At 38.8% G+C, this 23,507-nt stretch overlaps 1 protein-coding gene across 1 annotated transcript; it reads right to left on the reverse strand.

The window, feature by feature from the left end:
• Nucleotides 1-23,114, reverse strand: LRTM3 (leucine rich repeat transmembrane protein 3). Its single transcript, XM_081815187.1, has one exon. The coding sequence runs from the start codon at nucleotides 21,883-21,885 to the stop codon at nucleotides 79-81; it is 21,807 nt and encodes a 7,268-aa protein (XP_081671313.1). The 5' UTR covers nucleotides 21,886-23,114; the 3' UTR covers nucleotides 1-78.
• Between the last annotated feature and the right edge of the window lie 393 nt (nucleotides 23,115-23,507).

The following is a 23,507-nucleotide window of genomic DNA, read 5'->3' on the forward strand; positions in this document are numbered from 1 at the left end:
TTTGACTTTATCTGATTTTATTTTTCACAGAATAACACAATAGCAATCAGCTTTCCACTTCAGAGGAATCTAGGTATGCTAGTATCTATTTGGATGAACTGGACTGAAGGACTCCAAGAGGGACTCCAAAAACTTTTTGGATGAAGTCCATATATTGAAAGAACTTGAAATCTTTGCCACCAGAGGAACTCTGAAGTTTGTCTTCCTTAAAGTTCTTGGGGGAATAGTCCAGCGAATGGTTTGGGGCATAATTTCCAGTGAATCTGCTGGTATACAGGCATAAAAAAATGGCTGGTTTTGTTTTCTTTCAGAATGAAAGTTGCTATCCTCTTGATGAAGCTTTGATGGTAACTTAGGTTTGCTTGAGAAGTAATTTGATCTTTCTGACTCACAATTACGGACTTTCTTCTTTCTTGTGCATTTCTCTTTAGTCCATGTATAACTGTAATCACAGTCCCAAAGAATGTTGTTCTTTCTAAATAAATCAGATTTGGCCTTCTTTCCTTCTTTGCTTTCCAGATGTCTGTGAGGTTTGCCTTGGCCTTTTGCAAGATGTAATTTGATGTTTGATTCTGTTAAGGGAGCTAAAGAATGGTTGGTTCTGCACCTTGCAGTCCACGAAGACTTCTCTTCACTGAATGGAATGGAAGATGATCTAGACAGAACTTCCACAGCATTTAATGAACCGTGGCGCAACCAGTCAGGAGATGGCATTTTAGAGGATGACCTATATTTCCTGCTTTTGTGGGATTCATAGGAAGGTGTGACAATTGAGGAATGTTTTCTACAGCCTCTAATATGTTGGGAACCTGAATCTTCCCTGTACAATGGTTTCAAATTAGTTTTGCTTTTTTTCATCTTGTAGAGATTTTCCAAAGGAATGCCTTCCTGTAATTCAAATAGAATGTTTTGTGATTCCTGACTTAAATAAGGGTTGGCTTCCAAAAACATACATTCTTCACTCTCATGTGCTTCAAGAGCTGAGCATTCCTCCAAGTTGGCTGAACTCTCAATATTTGTCTGACTCTCGGTAAAATCTTCAGAAATCTGAGTTGAATGGGAATCAACTAAACTGGGAGTGCTTTCCTGAGTCTTTGAATCAAAAGATTTGCATATATCTGTTTCTTGAAACCATACATGACATTGTTTATCTTTTTCCAGAGTCGTGTGAGATTTTAACTCTGAAAGAGCTGTAGTATCTTTCTGCACTGGGCCTTGTTGATTGGGGTCGGAAGCACACACAAGGGTTGGCTCCCGGAATTTTCTCAATGATGAGTTTTCATGAGGACTTTGATTTTTGAAAGAGATGTGCTGTTCTAACAGTTCCATGTCAATGCAAAGATCACCACCACTTTCTCCCCTGTTATCTATATTTTCACATATTGCAACTGTGTTTAACTTAAGAATATGTTTGGGAAGTGCAGTTGGTTTAGGGAATACACTTCCGACTGGAAGCCCCAGGAGAAAATGAAGGTATTTGTATTGTAAATCAAGATCTATTTGATGAAGAGATTTTTCCTCAAAAAGTAACAAAATTCTATTTTTTCGTTTTGGTACTTTGAAACCAGAATGAATACATTTAGATAAAGGCTTCCTTATATTCTGAGGACTGCCCACTGCATAAGATTCTCTTACAATTTTGGGAAAGGCTTTCATGTGAATCTCCAATGTTTTCATAGAAAAGTGTATGAGCAGTTTGTCTTTTTCTTCTACTGAGTAGTTTTGAAGAATATGAGGCCATGGCATCTGCTTAGCTGAAGTCACTGAAGACACTCCACTTTCTAGCTTACTAATCCTCCTTAACTTTGTAGTGATCTCTTCGCTGTCACTTGAAACACTGACAATCAGTGTCTTCATACAGCTGACAGGCGGTGAATCCTGGGCGCATTTCTGTTTTAAGTGAAGTTCTACAGTATCAATCCCTTTTAGAGACAAAAAGCACATTTTTTTATGTCTCGGATATAGCCTCCAACTGTTATCTTCTGAAAAAGACTGATTTAGATAAAAGTTGAACTTTTGGAAGGATTGTTTTACCATCTCTGGTATCAGATTCAGTTTTATTTCAAATGCTTTTGACTCGAAATGATTAGTGAGCTTGTTTTCTTTGGGAGTGAAACGTTCCAAAATGGGTTTTGGCTGCATGTCGGGAGGTACTGTTGTGCATGTTGTATCTGGGCTCCCTGCACGTGGTGGTAACTTCCAATCATCAGGTTTTGGGGCTTTTACTTTTTTCAGTATATCCTCACAAATGTTGTCATAGATCATATTTTTTATCTGGGATTCAAAGATATTTTTAATTGCTTCAAAAAGAGGAAGTAAACTTTCTGTACTTGTACTACCTGCCACTACTTTTATTTCATTACTTTTAACTTGGGATGGTATAGGCCCGGTTCCTGGAAAAGGTTTTTGGTGCTGGACGTTTTGTGCGGTTGTAGCCTGGATGGGTTCGCTCTGATCCCCCCACCGAGGGGGTGAGATACACTCCATGGTATTGAATAGCTGAGTCCCATGTTGTGGTTCTTCTAGTCCTGGAGGGGAAATACTCATACTGAGGGTACTTTCCATGGGGGCTTCCACATTGTCCTTTGGCTCGTCAGACATGAGTGGACCCTCTGCGGGTGTCAGAAGGGGCTTTGGTGCCTTTCCTTCTTCTTCAGTCATACGCAAGTCAGATTCTTTTATGATCCTTGAGCTGTCATGCCCTGGAACAACCCTTTCTTCTTTGGTTTGTGGAATTAAATTTTTTTCCTTTGTTTCACTGCCGAGGTTTGCTTCTGATTTGACACTGGGGAGTTTTTGCATTTGTTGCTCCTCTACCACAGAGGGCTGGGAATCCTGTGGAGCTGTGTCTGTAAAATTCTGGTCCCCATCTTTTACAGTGCTCAAGCTATTCCCCTGAGTGTGTGGTGATTTCTGCTGGAATTCAGAAGGAAAGAGTATCTTTTCTCTTCCTCGGTTTGTCTCAGAGTCTACTATTTCTTCTATCTGAGAAGAACTCACCGTGGAAATAGAAAGACTTCTGACAAATATTCCTGAGGCATCTTCACTCCACAAAACTGTTTTCTTTGGTTTCTTCAAGTCATACTCTAATTTCTTTCTATTGCTTGGAGTGCCATGTCCCATGTTGTTAAGAATCTGTGAAACTGGATGATTTGGGATTTTCATGGTTAAATATTTGGGGCTCAATTCTCTTTTCAAATCTGCTACTGTTAACCTGCCTTTCCAGCCTTTAAATTTGAGAGAAAGAGGAATATAGGCATAAAATGAATCCAGAACATGTTTTTGAAACAATTTCTGTGGCTGAATATTTTGTTTTGCACCAGAGACTTCTAGTTCCTTTTTATGTTTTTGCTTGATTGGGCAGCTGTTTGCTCTATGAGTTATCAGCTGAGTGTTAATTTGAGGTATTTGTGCCTTTAGAGACGGAATGTTCAGATTTACGGTATTGCTTGTGTCCCTTTTCTTGTTCTCCTCCAGATTGACCATGGTGTGTTTGTGCATTTCTGTTTTGTCTGCTGCCAGACGGATAGCTATGTTTGTGTCTATTTTTAACTCCCCTTCTTCCATTTCTAATGTTTTTTGCTCTAGATTTATAGTAGTGCTTGTGTCCATTTTATTTTTTCCCTCCAGATCTCCAGATTGAAGTGGAAAAGTCCAGTGGGAAGAAAGAGACTTCTGAAGTGATTCTAGAATATATTCCTCTTGTTGTGGAACTGGCAATCCCTGCTCTTTTTTCCCTCCTATGGTATCAAACACTGTAATATCCATGTGTATTCCTGGTAGTATTTGTATTCTGGGGTACACTACAGTTTGCTTGTGTACATCTGTTTCCAATGGCGTCTTCTGCCTTCCATTTTGAAGTGGGAACTTAAGAGAAAAGCTGGAGTCCAGCCCGGTCTTATGTCCACTTTCAGACTGTAGCACCACTTGCTTTTTCACAACAATCTCTTGTTCCTCTATAATTGGGGAGGTATCTGACTCTGCGATATTCATTTTCTCAAGTGATCCCTCTGTCTGTGGGGCCAACACTTTGGGAGAGAGCATTTTGCTCACTTTATCGTTATTATGTACATCTTTCGCTGGCTTATCAAATTTATATGAATCTGCAGATCCTGGAGATGCTTTTGATAAAGTTTTTTGTTGGTGGGCATCTTGCTCTAAAACAGAAAATCCTTTTGCACTTACGGGGGCACCAAATGTGATATATATTTCCTTGGATATTTTCTTTGGTGGTGTAACTAAAACCTTAGGGCTTATTTTATGGTTTAAGTTATCCATTATTTCAGTTTGTTTCTTCAGATTTCCAATTTTAGTGGGCTCCATGGTGGGGTAGGAAAGAAATGTAGTGAAAGTTTCTGTTTTGTATTTTTCTGGCTGAACCTCTTGTCCTGTAAAGAAATACTCCAGCCTCTTCCCACTTACGGTACCAAATCCTGTTAAATAAATGTTCTCATGCTGTGAATTTAAAACTAACTGACTCAGATCTCCTTCAGATTTGACTCGTGGAGGTTCATTCCTTCGCTGTACACTGATCATGAAGTTTGAGGTCCACTGTTGCACTGCTTTTTCTTGGTGCACAGAGTGTCCCGCTTTTTTAACGATCTCACCATCACCAGCAACTACCTCTCTAATTGCTGTTTTCTGGGTATCTGATGATTCCTGGAGATTTTGCTGTGGAGGAGAGGATCCTGTAAGTCCTGGCACATCTTTGTCTACTTTGCTCCCTGAGTCTAGATAAAGGGAAGGTGCTGATGGGACAGAAAGAAAAGTCCTTGTCAGAACCACAGGTAGCTCATCTTTACCTTTGTATACGTTTTCCTTTAGCTCTTTAATATTCAACACAAATTCCTTTGTGTTAAAGATATGTGAAATTGACGAAATCCTGGCCTCTTTGTGATGCATCCTGATCCTCATATCTACTGTTTTCACTTCGTGCTTTTTTTCTTTCTGTGACATATGTTGTTTTCTTTCTCTCATGTCACAAATTTCCCCAGTATCTGCTCTCATCTTTGTATCTGATACTGCTGAAAGCATTTGTGGAATTAGAGAGAGTCTTTTAATTCTAAGCCTTTCTTCATCTACTTGTATACCTTTATCCAATGTAATTTCAGCTGGAGGTTTGGAAACATAAATTTTTCTTAGCACTGTACCAGGTGGTTTACCTGGACATTCATCTTTCTTTTGTTCTTGCCCTCCAATGTTCAGATGCAATTCTGTTCTATGGAGCATAAGTAAAGGAGGTGATTTCCTGGACTTCAAACTTATATCTGTGGTGTGTGTCATATTTCTCATATCTATTGTTTTTTTTCTGTACTGCTCCTCTTCCTGCGGCACGAGTTGTTTCTTGTTTTGACTGTCTTTCATGACATCACCATGGATTGCTTCTGTATGTACTACTTCCCCGGCATTTGATTCTCGTTGCACAACAGACCTTGCAGGTCCTAGCATTTCATCACCTACCTGTGTTTCTTTATCCAACTGCAGGTGAGGGAGAGATGGTAATGGAGAGGAAGAGTTGGCCACAACCACACTTGGTTCATCTTCACTTTCCTGCATCTTCTTTTCTTGATGTTTGGGAAACATGAGGTTTACTATTTCTACTCCATCCTTTTCCTTGTTCTGGGGCATATGATATTTTCCTTTTTGTGGACTGATTAAAATATCACTGGTAATGGGCTCTATACATTCCATGTCCTCAGAATCTATTGATTCCTGGGAGCTGACTGTGGGAAAAGAGGATCTCGTTAATATTGGTATTCTCTTTTCTTCAACTCTGGTATTTGTGTTGAAGTGAAGTAGGGGAGATCTGCAAGTACAAGTCTTAGTCAGCACTGCACCACCTGGCTCACACTGACCTTCCTGAGCTGTTCCCTCTTGCTTTTTAGTTTTCCACCGAAGGGCACTTAGATTGTATCTAAGTAAATTAGGTGATTTCTTTGCTTTTAAATACCTATCATTCGGATCCACCATACCATTCATATCCACCTTTTTCTCTCTGTCCCTCACTTCTTTCAGTAATGTGTGTTCTTTTAATTTTTTTACATCATTTGAAAGTTCTCCATCAGTTGTTTCTGCGTATGTTGTTTTCACTGCACCTGGTGATTCCTTGGACTGTAGGTGCAGGAGAGGCAGTTCTGTAATTCTTATCATGTACCCCTCTCCTTCTCTTGAACCAAATTTAAGATATGGTAGAGTAAGTAAAGAAGTACAAATGTTTTCCAGATGCGTAGCTAGGTCATTTTCATCTTTCTGCACCTTTCTCTCTTGCTCTTTAATTTTCCACTGCAATTTTTTGGTATCGAGTATACGTGAAAGTGGTAATTCCTTTGCCTTCACAGCCATAGGTATTGGGACCATTTTGTTTTCAAGATCTGTTTTGAGTCTATCCTTCTCTTTTAACACACAACCATCAAATGACTTAGTATATGGCTTTTTGCCTGAACTGGATGGATCCTGAATCTTTGGTGGTGGAAAATAGGATTGTGTTATTCTTAGTGTGTCTTCCTTTTCATTCATCCTTGTGTCCCATTTCAGGTAAGATGGAGAAGGTAAGGCAGCATAGGTTTCCTTCAGAACCATTTCTGGTTCACTTTTGCCTTCTGGCACTTCTTTTCCTTGCTCTTTAATATTCAAAGGTAGCCTCTTTCTACTGGGTAGATGTCGAAGTGGGGATGTCTCTGCTGTCAAGGTGATTATTTGGGGGAATCTTCGATCTTTCCCACCTTTTATTTTTACTCTGTCCTTTACCTCTGTATATGGCATACTTTGATAAGCTTTTATTATTACATTACATGACCTAATACTTTCATTGGAATCTGCATATCTGATTTTTCCTGCACCTGATGACTTGGAGCACAGCAATTGTGAAGGAGAGAATCCTGTAACTGCAAGCAAATTTTTGTCTACTTTAGTTCTTGTGTCCAATCTGTGGTAAGATGGAGAAGGTATGGAAGGAGAAGTTTTTGTCAGAGTCACATCAGGATCTCCTGTTCTTTGCTGCTCCTGTTCTACTTTCTCCTTCATATGCCACTGTGGTTCCTTTCTCTGGTTCAAAGCACCGTGTTCAGTGACACTGAACGTATGAGAAGGTGGTGTTGTCTTTGCCTTAAAATCTGTGCCCTGGGGCTGCACTGAGCCATTTATGGCTCCTGTTTGTACTCCGTTCCTTTCTGCCTGTCGTGGGCGTGGGTCTCCTTTCTTCACATGGCTATCAGGTGAATCTGTAGATGCTAACTGCCCTGAGGGCAATGATTCTTGGAGCTCAAGATGTGGCGCATCGTTTATTATTATTCCTGGCTCACCTTCCTCGTCTTTTATTGTGTTAAGATGAGTTGAGGAAATGAGAAAAGGATGAATTTTGCGCAGAAGCACAACGGTTTCCTTGTTATCTTCTTGTCCCACTTTCACTTGTTCTTTGATGTTCACTTGCAGTTTCTTTGTTTTGACTATAAGGGAAAGGGGTGACTTCTTTGCCCTCAAAGCTATATACATAGAATGCATTATGTCTTTCTCAAAAGTATTCGCTTTATCCTCTTCTCTCTGTGTCATGTATTTTGTTCTTTTTGAATCATTTGAAGTATCATTCAAAGGTAGTACTGTACGTTTTAATTTCTCTGCATTTGATGATTCCCTTGGCCATGAGGGTAGAAGAAACGGTCTTGATACTTGTTTCTCCTCCTTGCCTTCTATACTTTTGTTTAATTTAAACTGAGGCAGAGAAGGTCTTGTCAGAACCTTACCTAGCTCACTTCTTTCTTGTATGTATCTTAATTTTTCTTTTATGCTTGTCTGTACTTCTCTAATTTGGGCGTCACAACCCCCAGAGATACAGAGTACATGTGGAAGTGGTAATACCTTTGCCTTGGAAGTTGTGCCTTTGGGATACATTATATATTTTATATTTACTATTTTTCTTCTATCTTCTCCTTCCTGTGGCTCATACTCTTGTACTACTCTTACATCATTTGAAATATCATCTCCAGCTGACTTTGTATACACTATTTTCCCTGCATCAGATGATTTCCGTAGCTGTAGTTGTGAAACAGCGGATCCTGTTATTTCTTGCCTGTCTTCCTCTCCTATTCTTGTGTTCAATTCATGGTGAGTTAAAGATTCAGAAGCCCAATTTGTGGGCAGAACTACTTCTTGTTCACCTTTACCTCCTCTATCCACTTTCCCCTGCTCTTCACCTTCTGGATCCTCTTTCACCTGCTCTTTAAGATTCAATGGTATGTCCTGTAATAGTGCTTTCTTTCTTTTCAAATCTTTATCTTTTGGATGCATCATGTCTCCCTTGGCTGATTTCTCTACATTAGTCTCTTCCTTCTGTGGTGTAAGTTCTTTTGCTTCTTGTACATCACTTGTGATATCACCATCAGTGGACTTATTTGCTTTTTTCACTGCATCTGATGATTTCTGCTGTGATGGTTCTGGAAGAGAGGAGCTTGTTACTTCAGTTACATAGTCTGCTTTTTTTATTCTTGTATCCAACTGTAAATGAGAAGGAGCAGGTATGCAAGTGCTAGTATTGGTCACGAGGACATTTGGCTCACCTTTAATTTTTTGTGTCTTCTCCTCTTGCTCTTTGATGTCCAGCTGGATTTCCTGTAAGATTGGTGATCTCTTTTTCCTCAAAAGCATGACTTTTACCATTTTTACTTTCTCCTCTTCTTCCTGCATTATATAATGTTCCTTGGATTCTTTTACACTGTTTGAGGTATCACCGTGAATAGACTGTTTGTATGCTATTTTTCCTCTATCTGATGACTCCTGGAGTTCTGTTTGTAGGAAAGATGGTCTTGTTTTTATTAGCAAGGCTTCTTCCCCTTTTATTCTTGTGTCCACTTCTGAGTAAGGTGGAAAAGAGATGGAAACACAAGATTTGCTCCGAATCCCAACTGGTTCATCTTTATCTTCCTGCATCTTTTTCTCTTTTTCTTTGATGTTCAACTGTAATTCGTGTGCAATTGGAGTCCGTTTTGCCTTCAAAGCTATTCTTTTGGGATGCCTGATTTCTTCCAAAGCCATTTCCACTCCATCTTTCTGTGGCATATATTTTGCCTTTTTTATACTGCTTAAAATATCATCAGCTGGCTCCTCACATATTCCCATTGTATCTGATAATTCCTGGAGCGTCAGTGATGGGAGACAAAATCCTGTGATTCCTCGCATGAGCACCTCTTTTATTCCAGGATCCCACTCCGCATGAGGTGAAGAAGGAATGGAAGCATGGCGTTTACTCTGAACTATGTCTAGATTACTTTTATCTTTCTGCATCATTTCCTCTTGTTCTTTGTTGTTCCACTGTGGTTCTTTTCCATGCAGTGTGTGTTCAAAAGGTGTTTTCTTTCCTTTAAAAGTGACACATTTGAGGCCCCTTATGTCTTTCACATATACTCCATCTTCTTTTTTTCCCTGTGGCAAATGTTTTGATTCTCTTACATTGCTTAAACTACCTCTATTAATTGACTCTGCAAATGAAGTTTTCCTGACATTTGGTAATACCTGGAGCTTTAGTGGTGGAAGGCAGCTCCTTGGTATTCCTGACTTATCTTGTCCTACTTTTATTCTTGAATTCACATTAGTTTGTGATAGAGATGGTAAGGAAGTACACAAGCTTGTCAGTTTCATACCTGATTGACCTTTACCTGTGTGCACCTTGCTCTCTTTTCCTGTAACGAGCGAGCTAATTTTTTCTGTACTTGGAATGTAATCCACAATGCTAACTACTTCTTCTGATGCCTTCTTTTCACATGCTATCTTACTCTGTAATACATCCCTCAAAGAGTGAGATGCAGACTTTGGAGAAATATAGTGTATACATTCTGGATGCTCTTCTTCTTTTCCCTCAACAAGCAAGCCAATTCCTTCTGTATTTGCAGTGTGGTACGTTGGAGCCTTTAATGTTTTTTTTACACATGGCAACTTAATCTGAAGTACATCCATCAAGGAATGAGAAACAGATTTTGGGAGAACCTTGCATGTACTTTCTTTTTGATGTTCTTTTCTTCTTCTATTATGCAAGCTAAGAGAAGGTTGATCTACTGGAGTATCTGCTTCATTCAATGCTTTGTCTACTACTGAACTCAAAACTTTTGAACTCACCCCTTTTGCTGAGACTTTTTTCTTTAGCTTTTCATTATAGAATTGATCCAACATGCAAGAAGAAATGGATTCCAGAATATTTTCTTTATTCTGGTTGGAACTATGTAGTTGCTTCACCCCCAGTTTTTCAGAAGTCATTTTCTGTCCATTTAATCTTAATGGAATGTCCGTTAACTTTGATCGCTCTTTTCTCCCTGGATTTACACGTAAACTTAGAGAAGTGCTTAGATCTTCCTTCTTTGTATTTACCGCCTGTGTTACCTGAAGAGGCTCTTTACCTGGGCGGGACACAGAATCCACAATACTTTCAGGAACACCAGCTGGTTTCACCTCTCCTTTCTGTGCTGCAGACATAGTTTGCTGGCCCACCAGACTGGTACAAAGAAACTTCTGTCCTTTTGAACGTTGTGAGATATTGGTTTCTTTTATATCTTCTCTTCTCAATAAATGTGAAATATTCCTTTTGTTAGTGTATATATCTTCCTCAGCTACCTTTCCTGTGTTCTTCAAATGAGGAGGTTCCATAATGGGGTAGGCAAAAGACCCCTGAATTGTCAGTGAAATACTTCCTTGTTTCTGAAATTCTTGCTCCTTGTGAGTCTTTTGATGAGAAGCATCCAACTCTGTAAGAAATATATTCTGTCCTTTTGAATTTAATGAAATATTGGTTTTCTTGGATACTCCTCTCCCCCATGGAATTGAAACTGAATGTTTGATGACGTCTGCATCTTTGTGCTTTACTCTTGGAGCAACAAGGAATTCACATTCTGTATGAGTTCTGATTCTTGGGATGTCGAACCTAGTGTAATTGATTTCCCTCTTCTGGGAAGCTAGACCAGAGTATACTTCTCTTTTCAAAGCTACTCCTATTTTCACATGGTCAAGCTCCTTCTTCACATGTTGGCTAATCACTAACTGATCTCTACATTGTGGGAGAAGGTCTAGTAAAACAATTTGGCGCTTTTCTTTTTGCTCTCTAATGCATTGTTTCAGTGTTTTGATATTTCTTGAGAAAGCACTCTTTATATCAGTGGACTCTGAAGATGACATTTTTCTTTTGTTTAGTGACTTCTCCAGCTCTAGCTGTGGAAGAACGTTTATGGGCTTTCTTGGCCTGGATTTCTCCCTTTCTACTTCTGTAAATTGTTTAATTTGAGATGAAAGAGATCCAGAATCACAAACAGTGTTCAGAAATAAATCTACTATGGTTTTATCTTGCTGGAACTCCTTCTGTTTCTTAATGTCACATCTCAGTTCCTTTTTGTTTCTTCTAGTTCCACATCCTATAGTATTAAACAGCTGGGAGACAGGTGGTTTCTTTGCCTTCAATTTCATCTGTCTGATATGCATAGTGTTTTTCACACCTGCTGTTTTTGCCTTAGCTTTATGTTTTATGATTTTAGGATACATAGGTATGTAGGCATAAGCAGAACTAGCATTTGCTTTGTTTAGGGCATTTCTCTTTCCAGAAGATTCTTCATAGATATCCCAGGTACTAGGTGATGGCTCCATTTTTAGGTGTGATAAAATAGGCATAGAATCATACACAAATTTTAGGTCCACATTTAATACAGTTTTCTCTCTCTTTCCGTCTATCTTCTTTCCCTGTTGCTCATTAATGCTTAAAGCAGCATGGCCAGTGATATTAAATGGTTGTGAAATCACTAGCCCTTCAACTGGCAACTGCATTTGTGTTGGTTGTACATGACTAAACCTTGATACTCTGTCCATCCCTATTTTGAATCTGCTTTGTCTTTCAATGTCATAGGTATCTGGTGTGAAGTAAATGGTATTTGGAAATGTATCAGCCACATTTTTACCTTGACTCATCTGTTGCATTTTGGTTTTTAAATTGGATCCAAGTTTTTTCCTGCGTTTTGTGGTAAACCGCCCTCTGATTTTAAGTATTTGTGAAATTGCTGGCTCCTTTTCCTTCAGAGTTAAACATCTGGGATTCAATGTGATTTTCTCTTCTAATAATCGTACTGTGTTTATCTGGCTTTCAGAGTCAGATAAAATTGGTGTAAAGAAATCTACAGGCTCCAGGAAAGTTGTGGCTGAATTCTCCCATAACTCTGCCTTTTCCTCTGTAATATGACCATGCAGATTTCTGTGAAGTGTTCTGTTATATAGCGTGCCCCTTGATGTTGCATCAAGGGAGCGTTCATCAGTCACTAACTTGGGTGGTGGAATCTTAGTTCCCTCAGCAGCAAGGAGTGATGCCTCGCCCACACCTTCAAACCACTGCCTCGTTTTCATCTTGTACTGAAATTTGCACCCCTTCATCTTTCTATGGCTTCCTGTAATGCATCCTGTGATATTAAGCAACTGTGAAACTGATCGTTTCTTTGCCTTCAAAGTTACATGCTTGGGATTTATTATACTTTTCTTGCCTACAAACTCTAATGTGTAGCTCTGGCTTTTAGGTTCACATGAATCAAGGCTGGAAAAACCTGAAGATTTTAAGACTATTCTTACTAAGTCATTTTGATTCCATGCCTTTTTCTCAAAAATATAACTATCCCATTTTCTCCTAGGATTTCCACCCCAGAGAACGCCACCTTGTATTGAACCAGTCTCTGATTTCCTTGCTTTTGGAAATGGAGTCTTTAGTCCTCCCATACATTTAATTCTTTCTTGAGTATGAAGACTTTTTTTCTCTGTTTCAACTTGAAGAAGATTCATCACGTGTCTAGAAACAGGCTCCAAAATAGTTTCTCTAAAGCATTTTTCTTGCCTCATTTTTTGTGCTGCACAAGACAAATTCCAAGTGCTTCTGACTTCTAAATCACTCAATTCAGATTCTGATTGGTAAGAACCAAAATTTTTCATATGATGGGCACTGAAACTGAAGTGTTGGTTATAGTGTGGGACTGATTCTGATAACATTTTTTTGATATTTTCCTCTTCCCTTTCATGTTGCACGTTCATTTTCATTGTGTTGCTGGATCTGTTTTGTGGATCAGCTGAATTGGCCTTCCACACTTCCCCATCACATGGTGATTTCCCTAGCTCTGCAGAGGTACGGCTACATAGTTTTACTCTTGGTTGATCCATCTCTGCTTCTGATGTACTATGCATTTCCTTATCTATTTTGTTATCAGTTGAAACAGGTGTGGGAGACAATAATGCATTTGCTATACTTTCATTTTGTTGCATGTCATTTATTGTAGATTTTAAGTTGTAGTCCTGTTCCTTTCTACAGTAGAGATTATCATGTTGAGTGATATTAAGCATCTGTGAATAAAGAGCCTTCTTCTTTGCCTTCATGGTTACACAATTGGGACCCCTAAGATTTTTCCTTCCTGAAAATTTTAGTATCTTCTCCTGACTTTCAGAGTCAAATAAAACAGATATTGTGGACATTGTTAGTAAATCTCTTTGCAACACTCTAGATTTCTTGGCACCCATTTTCCTTCTAGAGCGTTTATCACCTGGATCTACAAGTACTGAGTTCCCTGATTTGGTAGGTAAGATATTTTGATCAACTCTGTGTTTCATTACTTTTTGAGTTTTTATGTCTTCCTCTTCTTCTTCAGGTTGTAGGGAAACTGCAATGTGAACATCTAACTTCCTTGCAGGGCTCCCATCAGATATAGTACTACACTCTGTTTCATCAGCTGAAAAGTAGTCAAACGCTGCTTTCCCTGATTTTGGACATGGAATCTTTTGACCTATTCCATGTGGCATGTCTTTTTGTGATGGGATATTCTTGCTCAGCTCTTCAGTTTGAAATGGAATCAGAGGAGAACAAGTAGATCCCAATTTATTTTCTGAAACCAGTGTTTGTTGATGCACATCCTGCTCTGTAATAAGCATATTTTGATCTTTTCTCCTTCCTATATTATACAGGAATTGGAGACCTGCTTCAAATAAAACTCTGTTGCCCTCTCTTTCTTTTTCATTTTGCAATCTTGATTCTAATGTGCTGCTTGAGTTGCTCCATTTATTAGAAGAATAGGGACACAGTCTTTCCCCCTCATGTTGTTCTGGCTGTATAATATTGCTTTTATTTCTTAATGGGTCTCTCTTTGCTTTTACTTTTTTATGCGTTTTGATGGCAGGTGAAACGGGTGTAGGTGAAGGGAAGGTATTCACAAATATACCTGACATACTTCGAGATATTTCTTTGGCCATGTTTTCCAAGATGAAGTCCTGTTCCTTTCCATGGCTAAGAGCATCAGACTTAGTGATGTTGACTGTCTTTAAAATTGATGCCATCTGTGCTTCCCCATTTCTAGACTTGGGGATTTGTGCTGAATTTCCCCAACCTTCAAATTCAGATAAAGCTGGCGTGGAGAAATCAAAGCACTTTAGGCTTCTCACTTGTAAATCCTTTTGCAACCTTGTCTTTCCCTCTGGAGTAGATCTAGCAAGTTCCTTCCTAGGGCCTCTTTCAGATGGGATGTCACTCTGTGTTGTAACAAATAAAGATTCAGGAATTGATTTCTCTAGCATTAGAGATAAAATCTTTGGACTCTTTGCATATTTTAAGGCCTTTTGTGTTTTTGTTCTTTTTGGTTGCTTCTCAAGGGCAAGTGAATTCAAAATAGAGCAAGAAACACACTGTAATTCACTTCGTGTGAAAAGTGTTTGTTGCTGCAGCTCCGGGGCTGTGTTAAGTGGTTCTGGGCTTTTTTTCTTTGCTGAATTCTTCAGTTCTAGTTCTGACTTCACAAAGTGAGGCTCCTTCATTTTACCAGCAATGAAACTGGAGTGTCGAGAATTCCGCGGGGCTCCTTCTTCACGTTGGTCTTTGACTTCCTTCATGTCTTTGGAGGCAGGGCCCCTCCTGTCACTGGAATCAGCACAGCAGGCTCTCTCTCCATCTGGTGATTGCTCTTGCTGTTGCAGTTCGTGACTGAATCTCATTTTCCATGACACATCTGACTCTGCTTTTATTCTGTTACACATTTTCATGTCAAGTAAAGCAGGAACAGGAGAGGAGATGGCATTTAGGGTCATGTCCGCCATGGGTTTCCCTTGTTTCATCATGATTTTGAAGTTGCATTTGAATTGTCTTTGGCTTGGTGTGCCATGTTTTGTGATAGTAAGTCTCTGGGAAATCGCTGCCTTCTTTGCCTTCGAAGTTACCCATTTGAGACTCATTTTATTTCTCTTCTCTATATACTTTAAATTGTTTCTCTTTCTTTTCAACGCAGGTAAAGCAAGTGTGGATAAATCCAAGGACTCCAGAATTGTTGCTGGTAATGCTTGTGCTAATCCTTCCTTTCTCTCTGCAATAAGATCTTCCAATACCCCAGAGCATTTTATATGAATTAACAAGTCAATAATCTGTGATTTCAGGGTCTTTGGATGTAGGTTTTTTAAATAACCATTCCCTTTAAATGTTGGTGAAGTTGGTGTCTTCCTTGCCTTCATAATTACACATTTGGGACTCATTTTATTTTTTAAGGCTCTACTTGTAAATGTCTTTCTCTGCCTTTTAGATTCAGATAGATCAGGTGTGGAGACATCTGAAGACTCCAGGACAGTTGCTTGTAGATCTTTTTTAAACTCTGCATTTTCCTCTTTATCATGACTGTACAATTCCCCCATATGGCTCCCAACACTTAGGACACCACCTTTCATTGTATCCATTAAAACTTGACCAATTAGTGATTTCTTTGACTTTAGAAGAGGAAGCTTTGACCTTGCTGTATATATTGCACCATTTTGTGTCTGGAAGCTTTTCTTTGGCTTCTCTCCCTGCATTGAATCTGTACGCTGCATTTGTTGTGAGATGCCTTGTTCAGTAACAAAGAGAATGTTCCCTCTTCCTTGGTTTTCTGATTGATGAAGGTCAAGCTCTTCCCTTTGGCCTGAACAGAATTTGAAGTGTTGGCTGTGCTGTGGAATTACTTTTAATATCTCCTGTTCACTTCTTTCTTCCTCTGCATCTTGAAGACTGTTCTCTTCAGTGTCATCTGAAGTAATATTCTCTTGATGTGGTAATAATGCTTGCTTTACTTGTTTAGAACTGAGACTTCTTTCTCCTAACATACCTTTTTCTGTATTGCTATACCTATTAATATCAGGTGTAATGCTCATGAAAGAATACATTTTAGCTGCCATTTTTTCACCTTGATCCATCTTTTCCAGTTTGGTTGTAGAGTTATATTCCAATTCTTTTCTATGGTTTGGGCTAGCACCACCTTTAATACTCAATATGTATGAAACCGATGGCTTCTTTGCTTTTAAAATTCCACATTTGAGATTCACTAAAGTTTTCGTGTCTGAATATTTTTTTAAATGTTTCTTCCTTTTGAATGTAGATAAAGCAGGTATGCAGAAATCAAAAGTCACTGTGTCTTTCTTTTCAATACCACCAGCCTGTTCTTTTTGATGATTTGCATCAGATGGGACACCATACTCTCTTGTAGAAAAAATGATTTCATCCATCCTTGCTTCCCCTGACTTTGGAGGTGAAAACCTAGCATAACTCTCTAGCTTTCCAAATTGAAACTGATCCACCATGGGGCATGAAGCAGAACCTAAAATAGCTTGTGTACCATGTATTCGTGGTTGTACCTGAATATTTATACTTCGTGGTTGTTTCAGTTCCTCATCTGATTTGACAAGGTCACAATTCTTCTGATATGCATTGAATATAAAGACTCGGCTATTCTCTGGAGGTGGTAAAGTTTCATGTTTCCCTTCCTCCTCTTTCTCATCTCTCACACTGTTAGTTAAAGTACTCACAATATAATCTGGGCAACATACTTTTCTTCCATTTAGCAATTTCTCTTGCACTGGCTGCATATGACCAAGTCTTGCTATCCTCTGCATATCTGTCTCTACATTTAACCCGCTACTCATTTTGGTGTTGGGCAAAATAGGCAAGTTGGACTGAATGACACTGAGAAATGCATCTACCCTGTTTTTATTTTGCTGTGGATTTTTCATCTTTGTTTTAAAATTGCATTGCAGTCCCTTGCTCTGTGTACCATTAAGCATATGTGAAGCTGATGGCTTTTCCCCTCTAATAGTTCTGTATCTGTGACTTGCAGTTATATGCTTCCTCCCTAAATCTAATGTATTTTTCTTTCTTTCAGATTTAGAAACAAAGGGCTCAACAGAATCAAAAGAATTCAGGCATGTCACTCGCAAATCTTTTGGTAACTGTGAATTGTTTTCCACAAAATAAGAATCTAGTACCCTCCCAGAGTTTCCACCATATGGTAAGCCACACTCTGTCATGGTGTTCAAATGTGTATCAGATGATGAGTTCTGTGCTTTGGGAGATGGAATCTTTGGACCCATAGGGGCTGTTATGTCATTTTCTGTTTCGCTGGTTTTCTTGAGTTCCTCAGCTTCTCGAGGACCCTTCTGGTGGCCAGTCTGCAAAGCAGTTTGAACAAACCATGCTTGGTGCTGCGCATCTTGCTCATTAACAGACAGCTCCTGTGTTAAACAGTCCAGTGCTGAGTCTGGTTCGTCAAGGTGGGTCTTCTTCCCTTGACAGGCATCGGGCCAGAGATACTGGGTATGCTGTGAAGCTGCTTCTAGCAAAGTTTTTTGCTCCACTTCCTCTCCATCTTCCACTTTTTCCTCTCGGTCATGGAATGCTCTGCTCTTGTCAAAGAAATCAACATACCGTGGTCTCACTTCCCCTAATTCCCCTTGCTTTAACTGAGCATGACAGAAGCTCTGCATGGGAGAGTAAAGGGTATTTATAAATTCATATACCAATCCATTAGCTTGGTTGATCTTCTCCAACTTGGCCTTATATTTGGAATCCAATTTCTTTCTCTGACCTGTGCTATTAAATACTTGTGAAACTGACGGCTTCATTGTCTTCGTATGTACAGATCTGGGCTTCACTGAACCTTCTGTGGATGAGAATCTTACTTTGTTTTTATTCATTTTAGAATGAGTTAAAATAGGCATGTGGCAATTAAAAGTCTCTGGAAAAGTTGCTGGTAAATCTTTTGGTAATTCTGCAGAACTTGTTTCTGCAGAAAAGTAACCCATTTCCCTTGCATCACTTCCATAATCTAGAACATCACTTTCTCTTGTTTGGTTTGGAGGGTCTCCAGCCAATGATTTTTCTGATGTTGGGAGAGGTGTCTCTGATGTTGGGAGAGGTGTCTCAGAATCTACAGCGCATTTTAAGTCTGCTTGTGTTGTTAGGCTTTTCTTCATAGTCTCAACATGAAATAGATCCACTATGGAAGAGTAAACAGACTCTGTAAGGGTTTCCATGGATGTAATTGGTTGAGGTATGTCTTCCTCTGCTTTGAGCTCCTTCTCTGGATTGGCATCCAATTGGAGGTTCCAGCTGTCATGAAGGACTGCTTCTGGTGGAGCTTCTTTGTCTCCTCTCACTTCATCTTGCAATTTAACTTCTTCTAATGTGTTGCCAGAGTCACTGCCTTTATTAATAGAATCTGAATACTTTTCTTCCCTTTCATCTTCTGAGTTCTCTTGTTTTAGCTTGGTCTGACCGTGATTCTCTGCATTTAATCTGCCATGTGTTCTAATCCGAGGCAAAATAGACATGTGAGGATAAGTAACATTCACAAGCACATCTGCCACAATTTTATCTTGCAGCATCTCTTTAATTAGGATTTTAAAATTGCCTCTCAATCTTTTCCTAAGACTTGCAGTACCATGCCTTCTGATATGAGGCATCAGTAAATTTGTTGGCTTCTTTACTTTCATAATTATAGATTTGGGACTGAGTACCCTTTTTGCTCCTGATAATCTCTTTCTAATTTGCTGCCTTTTAAAATGTGATAAAGGAAGCATATAGATAATGAAAGACCCCAGGGCAGTTGCAGGTAAAACTTGTTGGAGGTCTGCCTTTTCTTCTGTAATATGATCATCCGGTATCTTTCTGGGGCTTCCACCAAATGGGACACCACATTCTGTTGTTTCAATTAAAACTTCGCCAACTCGTGGGTTCTCTAGCACTGGAAGAGGATTCTCTGGATCTGCAGCTCCTCTGCCTGTAGGTCTGTCTGTGCTTTGCTTTACCTCAATTTGAAATGGATCCATCGGGGGGCATGGACTAGTCCCCAAAATTATTTCTGTAGGAAGAGTTTGTGGTTGTACCTCTTGCTCTTTACTTTGAGTTTTTCTGCTTCCTGAACTGCTCTGTTTTATTTCAAATCTGACATATTTAGGCTTCTGCTTTAGTTGCAGGCTGAGGCTGAAATCTTGTGTTAGCTCTGGAACTGCTTCTTGAAAAGTTTGTTCTTCTTCCCCTCTGTCATGTTCTTGTGACTTTTTAAATATACATCTCTTCTCAATGTATTTTACATCCCATGTTTTCTTTTCATCTGGTAATTTCTCCAGCTTTACCACTGAATGACTAACCCCTGTTGTTGATGTATCTGTCTTGCCTTTTAATCCACTATGCATTTCCCTATCAGGTGGTTCAGAAATGGTAGTGTTGGTGGCATTGTGAAATGTAGCAAATATTCTTTTACCTTGCATATTTTTTATGTTGCTTCTAGTGTTGCATTCCAGTCCCTCACTTTCACTTAGGTTATCACATTCTGTAACATGAAGTGTTAGTAGTGGTTTCTTTTCCTTCATAATTACATCTTCTGTACGGTCTTGAGTTTTTACACTTGCTAATTGTTCACTGCCTTCATGCTCTTTGATTCCTAGTGATATAAGCAGATTAACCTCTGAGGTCTCCAGAACAATTTCTAGAAAATCTTTTTGCTTTTGTGTGTTTCCATCTGGAAAGCACTTTTGCATTTCTGATGAACTAGTTGGTAACTTTTCTCCACTTGAAAGTGGAAGATGGGAATTCTCTGTACTTTTTAAGTCTTCCTGTGTTTTCAGTCTCCTGTTTGATTCCACTTCGGGAGAGGAGACAAATTTTTGCCAAGGTTCTGATAAAGCTTCTTTTAAAGGTGACTCCTGCTTTGGAATATGCAGGTCAGATGTTTTTTTACTATTTGGGGCACAAAAGTCTGCAATACCAATTTCCTTTGCTTGTGTAATTGGGTCTTTAAGAGACACTTTATTCTTCCAGGTCATTTCTATTAAGGAAGAACAAGGTGATTTTAGTTGAAAAGTATTGATCATGAAAGACTGTTCTAGCTGAGGTGGGATTTTTGGTGAAATGGTTATTTGTCCTTTATTTTCTCTGCCATGCTGCTTTTTATTTTTAGTACTGCCTGAGGTTCCTCTTTTCTCAATAGACCCCACATAACTGACATTCTCTGCATCTGGTGACAGAGAATGTCTACATCCTGTTACACCTGGCATGACTTTCACTAGTTTTTTTCTGGCATACTTCTTAACATAAGGAGGAATAAGCTTGGAAACATAAGTAAGATGCAAAGCCATCTCTGATATACATCTTTGATGTAATTCTTCCTTCTTAGCATTATACTTGTATCCAAACTTGCTAGGTTTTGAAGTGTGACATACTGTCATTTGAAATACCCGTAGAGTTGGTGTTTTCTTTGACATTTGAGATGGAACTTTGAGACTAAGTTTACTTTTACTGGGTAATTTTTTTCTCCTGTTTTTCTGCCTTTTAAGGATAGGTGACAGAGGCCCTGAGCCATATACAGAATACTGACTTAATTCTGATGAAGCAATTTGTTTCTGGCCCCCTGGCTTTACAGTCTTTATTTGTAGCACCCCTTCTGCAAATGAATTTGGACTTAGCATTAAAACGAGAAATCTGGCATTCTTAAAAATAGCATTTCGCCCCCGAATTAAATATTTAATCTTGTTTGAATCTTTAAGCCAAACAGAATACTGGGCCTGTTCGAAGTGTTTATCAGACTCTAGGCCCTTGACTGAATCTTGAGTCTCAACAGAATATGAGACATTGACCAAATGTTGGCTTCTGTCCATATCTTGGGTCTGGAAGGAGTCTTGCATGCTGCTGGAAAATGGCTTCCTCACCAAATCTTGAGGTAGAGCAAAGTATCTGGCCATGATATCAGGCTGGCTATTGACTGATTCTTGGTTGTTAACAAATTGTTGGGCTTGACTAGTATATCTGGCTTCATAAAAATGTTGATTCTGAGGAGCATTCTGTCCTGGAAAAGAATCTTGTGGTTGGGTAGAAATACCCATTCTAACAGAATGTTGATTCTGGATCAAGGACTCTTGAAGTCTTGAGTACAGATAAGTAGTTTTACTCTCTAATGTAGTTTTGGATTTTAAAGCAATTTGATTTCTCACATTTTCTTCCAGAAGTCTGAGTTGGTCTCTAGAAAGAAATAAGTGGGCAGGAGGGCATGGTGCCACATTGGGATCTTCACTTTCTGTAGTGATTCTAGAACTTCTCGAAAAGTTTAAGTCAGAAGAAAATACTAAATTTTTATTTTTGTTGGTTTTCATTATTGAAAATAATTTCTTCGATGAAAATTGTACTGTTTCATGTTCATTTTCTGGATACCCTCCACGGCTTGGAGAAAATTCCTTTACTTCTGAACGAAACAGTGACAAAGATGAGCTAGTCCCATTTGAAGATATCATATGACTTTCACTAAAGTGACTTACTTGATATTTACTTTCACTGGTACTTGACCATATTACTTCATCTGCTGTTGAAACTCTATCTTCAAAGTCACCTTCATTTTCTTCAGATGTAAGTGATGAAGTAATTGTTCTTTCTGAAAAGTCATCAACTCTGAATATAAGAATACAGTATGTAAATGAGTTGTCACTTAGGACATATTGCATACAAGAACTCCCTAGATTTATGGAAACCCAATATAGTATATGAAAACATAGCTCAACAGAAAGATAAATTGAAAAGTCATTATCCACATTACAAAACAATTCATAACCTAGTTTCATTCATTTCATAAATCAATCCACTGACAAAGTGAAGTAAATTATTTTCATTTCTCAGAGAACGAGGGATTTTTTTTTTTTTTTACCTCAAAAACCCATCCAAAGTCTATTTTGACAGCAATGAGTCAAAGTTGTAGGTTAAGATTATATCCTTTTATAGGAACACCTGGGTGGCTCAGTCGGTTAAGCATCTGCCTTTGACTCAGGTCATGTTCTCAGTGTCCTGGGATCGAGCCCCATGGGCTCCCTGCTCAGTGGGGAGTCTGCTTCTCCCTGTCCTTCACCCCTCCCCCTGCTCGTGCACTCGCTCTTACAATCTCTCTCAAATAAATAAATAAAATCTTTAAAAAAAGATCATATCCTTTTACAAAGAATATGTTTGTTTCTGTTCTCTGTATCAAAGTTTTGACAAGGATAAAAATACTCTTATGAAAATTTAGATACAACAGAAGAATGTCCAATACCATAAGCAATTGTTTTCTATAAATAAATCCAAATTTATTTTAACAGCTGTTTATTTCTGATTGAGAGAAAAGCCTACATTTTAGGGTAGTGCTTCTCAGCACAACTTTGGATTGGAATAATGATCATGGAAGTGGACTCTCCACCATCTATTCTACATCAAGCGATCAGGCTAAGTCTAACAATCATCTCATTTCCAAGTGACTAGGTTAGGAGCAGGCATGAACTAATCCTAGCATAAGACAAAGATTTTTAAGGACTTGTGGAAAAAGTTGCCCCATTCCTAAGAAATGATCTCTTAGTTCCTCTGGACATTGCTGTTCTGATTTTGAAACTCTAGTGGTCACCTTTCTACCCACCTCAAGATAAAACTAACACTGAGAAAGGCAGAGGGAGAGATACAGGCCTTAATGAAGTTGTTGAGCCACTGTATCAACCAATTCTGCAGCCTAGTCTAACTCAGGATTTCCTATTATATAATACCATAAATTTTCTTAGTATGGCAGTTTGCATTATGGTTTTCTGTTACTTGAGAATTAAAATATCCTAACTGATATAGGCAGGACAGACAAGCATTCTGGGGAATCAAGTGACCCCAATAAATTATAGCAGTGTCCAAACATAATTAGGATAAAATTTCATCAGGACAAGAATATAATTATTCACTTAAAAAAGTAGAATAGTGAAAATATAATACATAAAAAGAATTAATTTTTACACATTTCAGGAAAAAGAGGAAAGCCGAAATGCAAGACAGATATTTCAGCAATGCAATACTGTGTTTTTAAACATAATAAAACAACGCTAGATAATTTTCATATGTTGAACCAGCTGTGCATTCCTAGGAACAATCCCACTGGATCATGGTGTATAATCCTTTTAATATTCTGCTAGATTTGGTGTGCTAGTATCTTGTTAAGGATTTTGCTTTTCTATTTATAAGGGATACGGGTCTGATATCTATCTTGTATACCAGCTCCACATACTCTCCATTTGACAAGCTTCCAGGCCATCATAATTCTCCTGGTTTTCCTCCTCACTTCCTGATAGCTCCTTCCCAGTCTCCTTTGATGGTTCCTCCTCTTCTTTCGGACCTCTTTGAAGTGTCTCAGGGCTCAGTCCTTGTTCCTTTTCTCTTCTCACAGTCCCTTTGAAATCCCATC

Source organism: Leptonychotes weddellii, chromosome 3 (assembly GCF_054177405.1).
Source record: "Leptonychotes weddellii isolate Sample4059 chromosome 3, ASM5417740v2, whole genome shotgun sequence".
In the NCBI taxonomy this organism is placed as follows: Eukaryota; Metazoa; Chordata; class Mammalia; order Carnivora; family Phocidae; genus Leptonychotes; species Leptonychotes weddellii.

Excerpts from the sequence above, each read along its gene's own strand:
- LRTM3 (XM_081815187.1), bottom strand. The coding sequence starts at position 21,885 with ATGAAACTAGGTTATGAATTGTTTTGTAATGTGGATAATGACTTTTCA.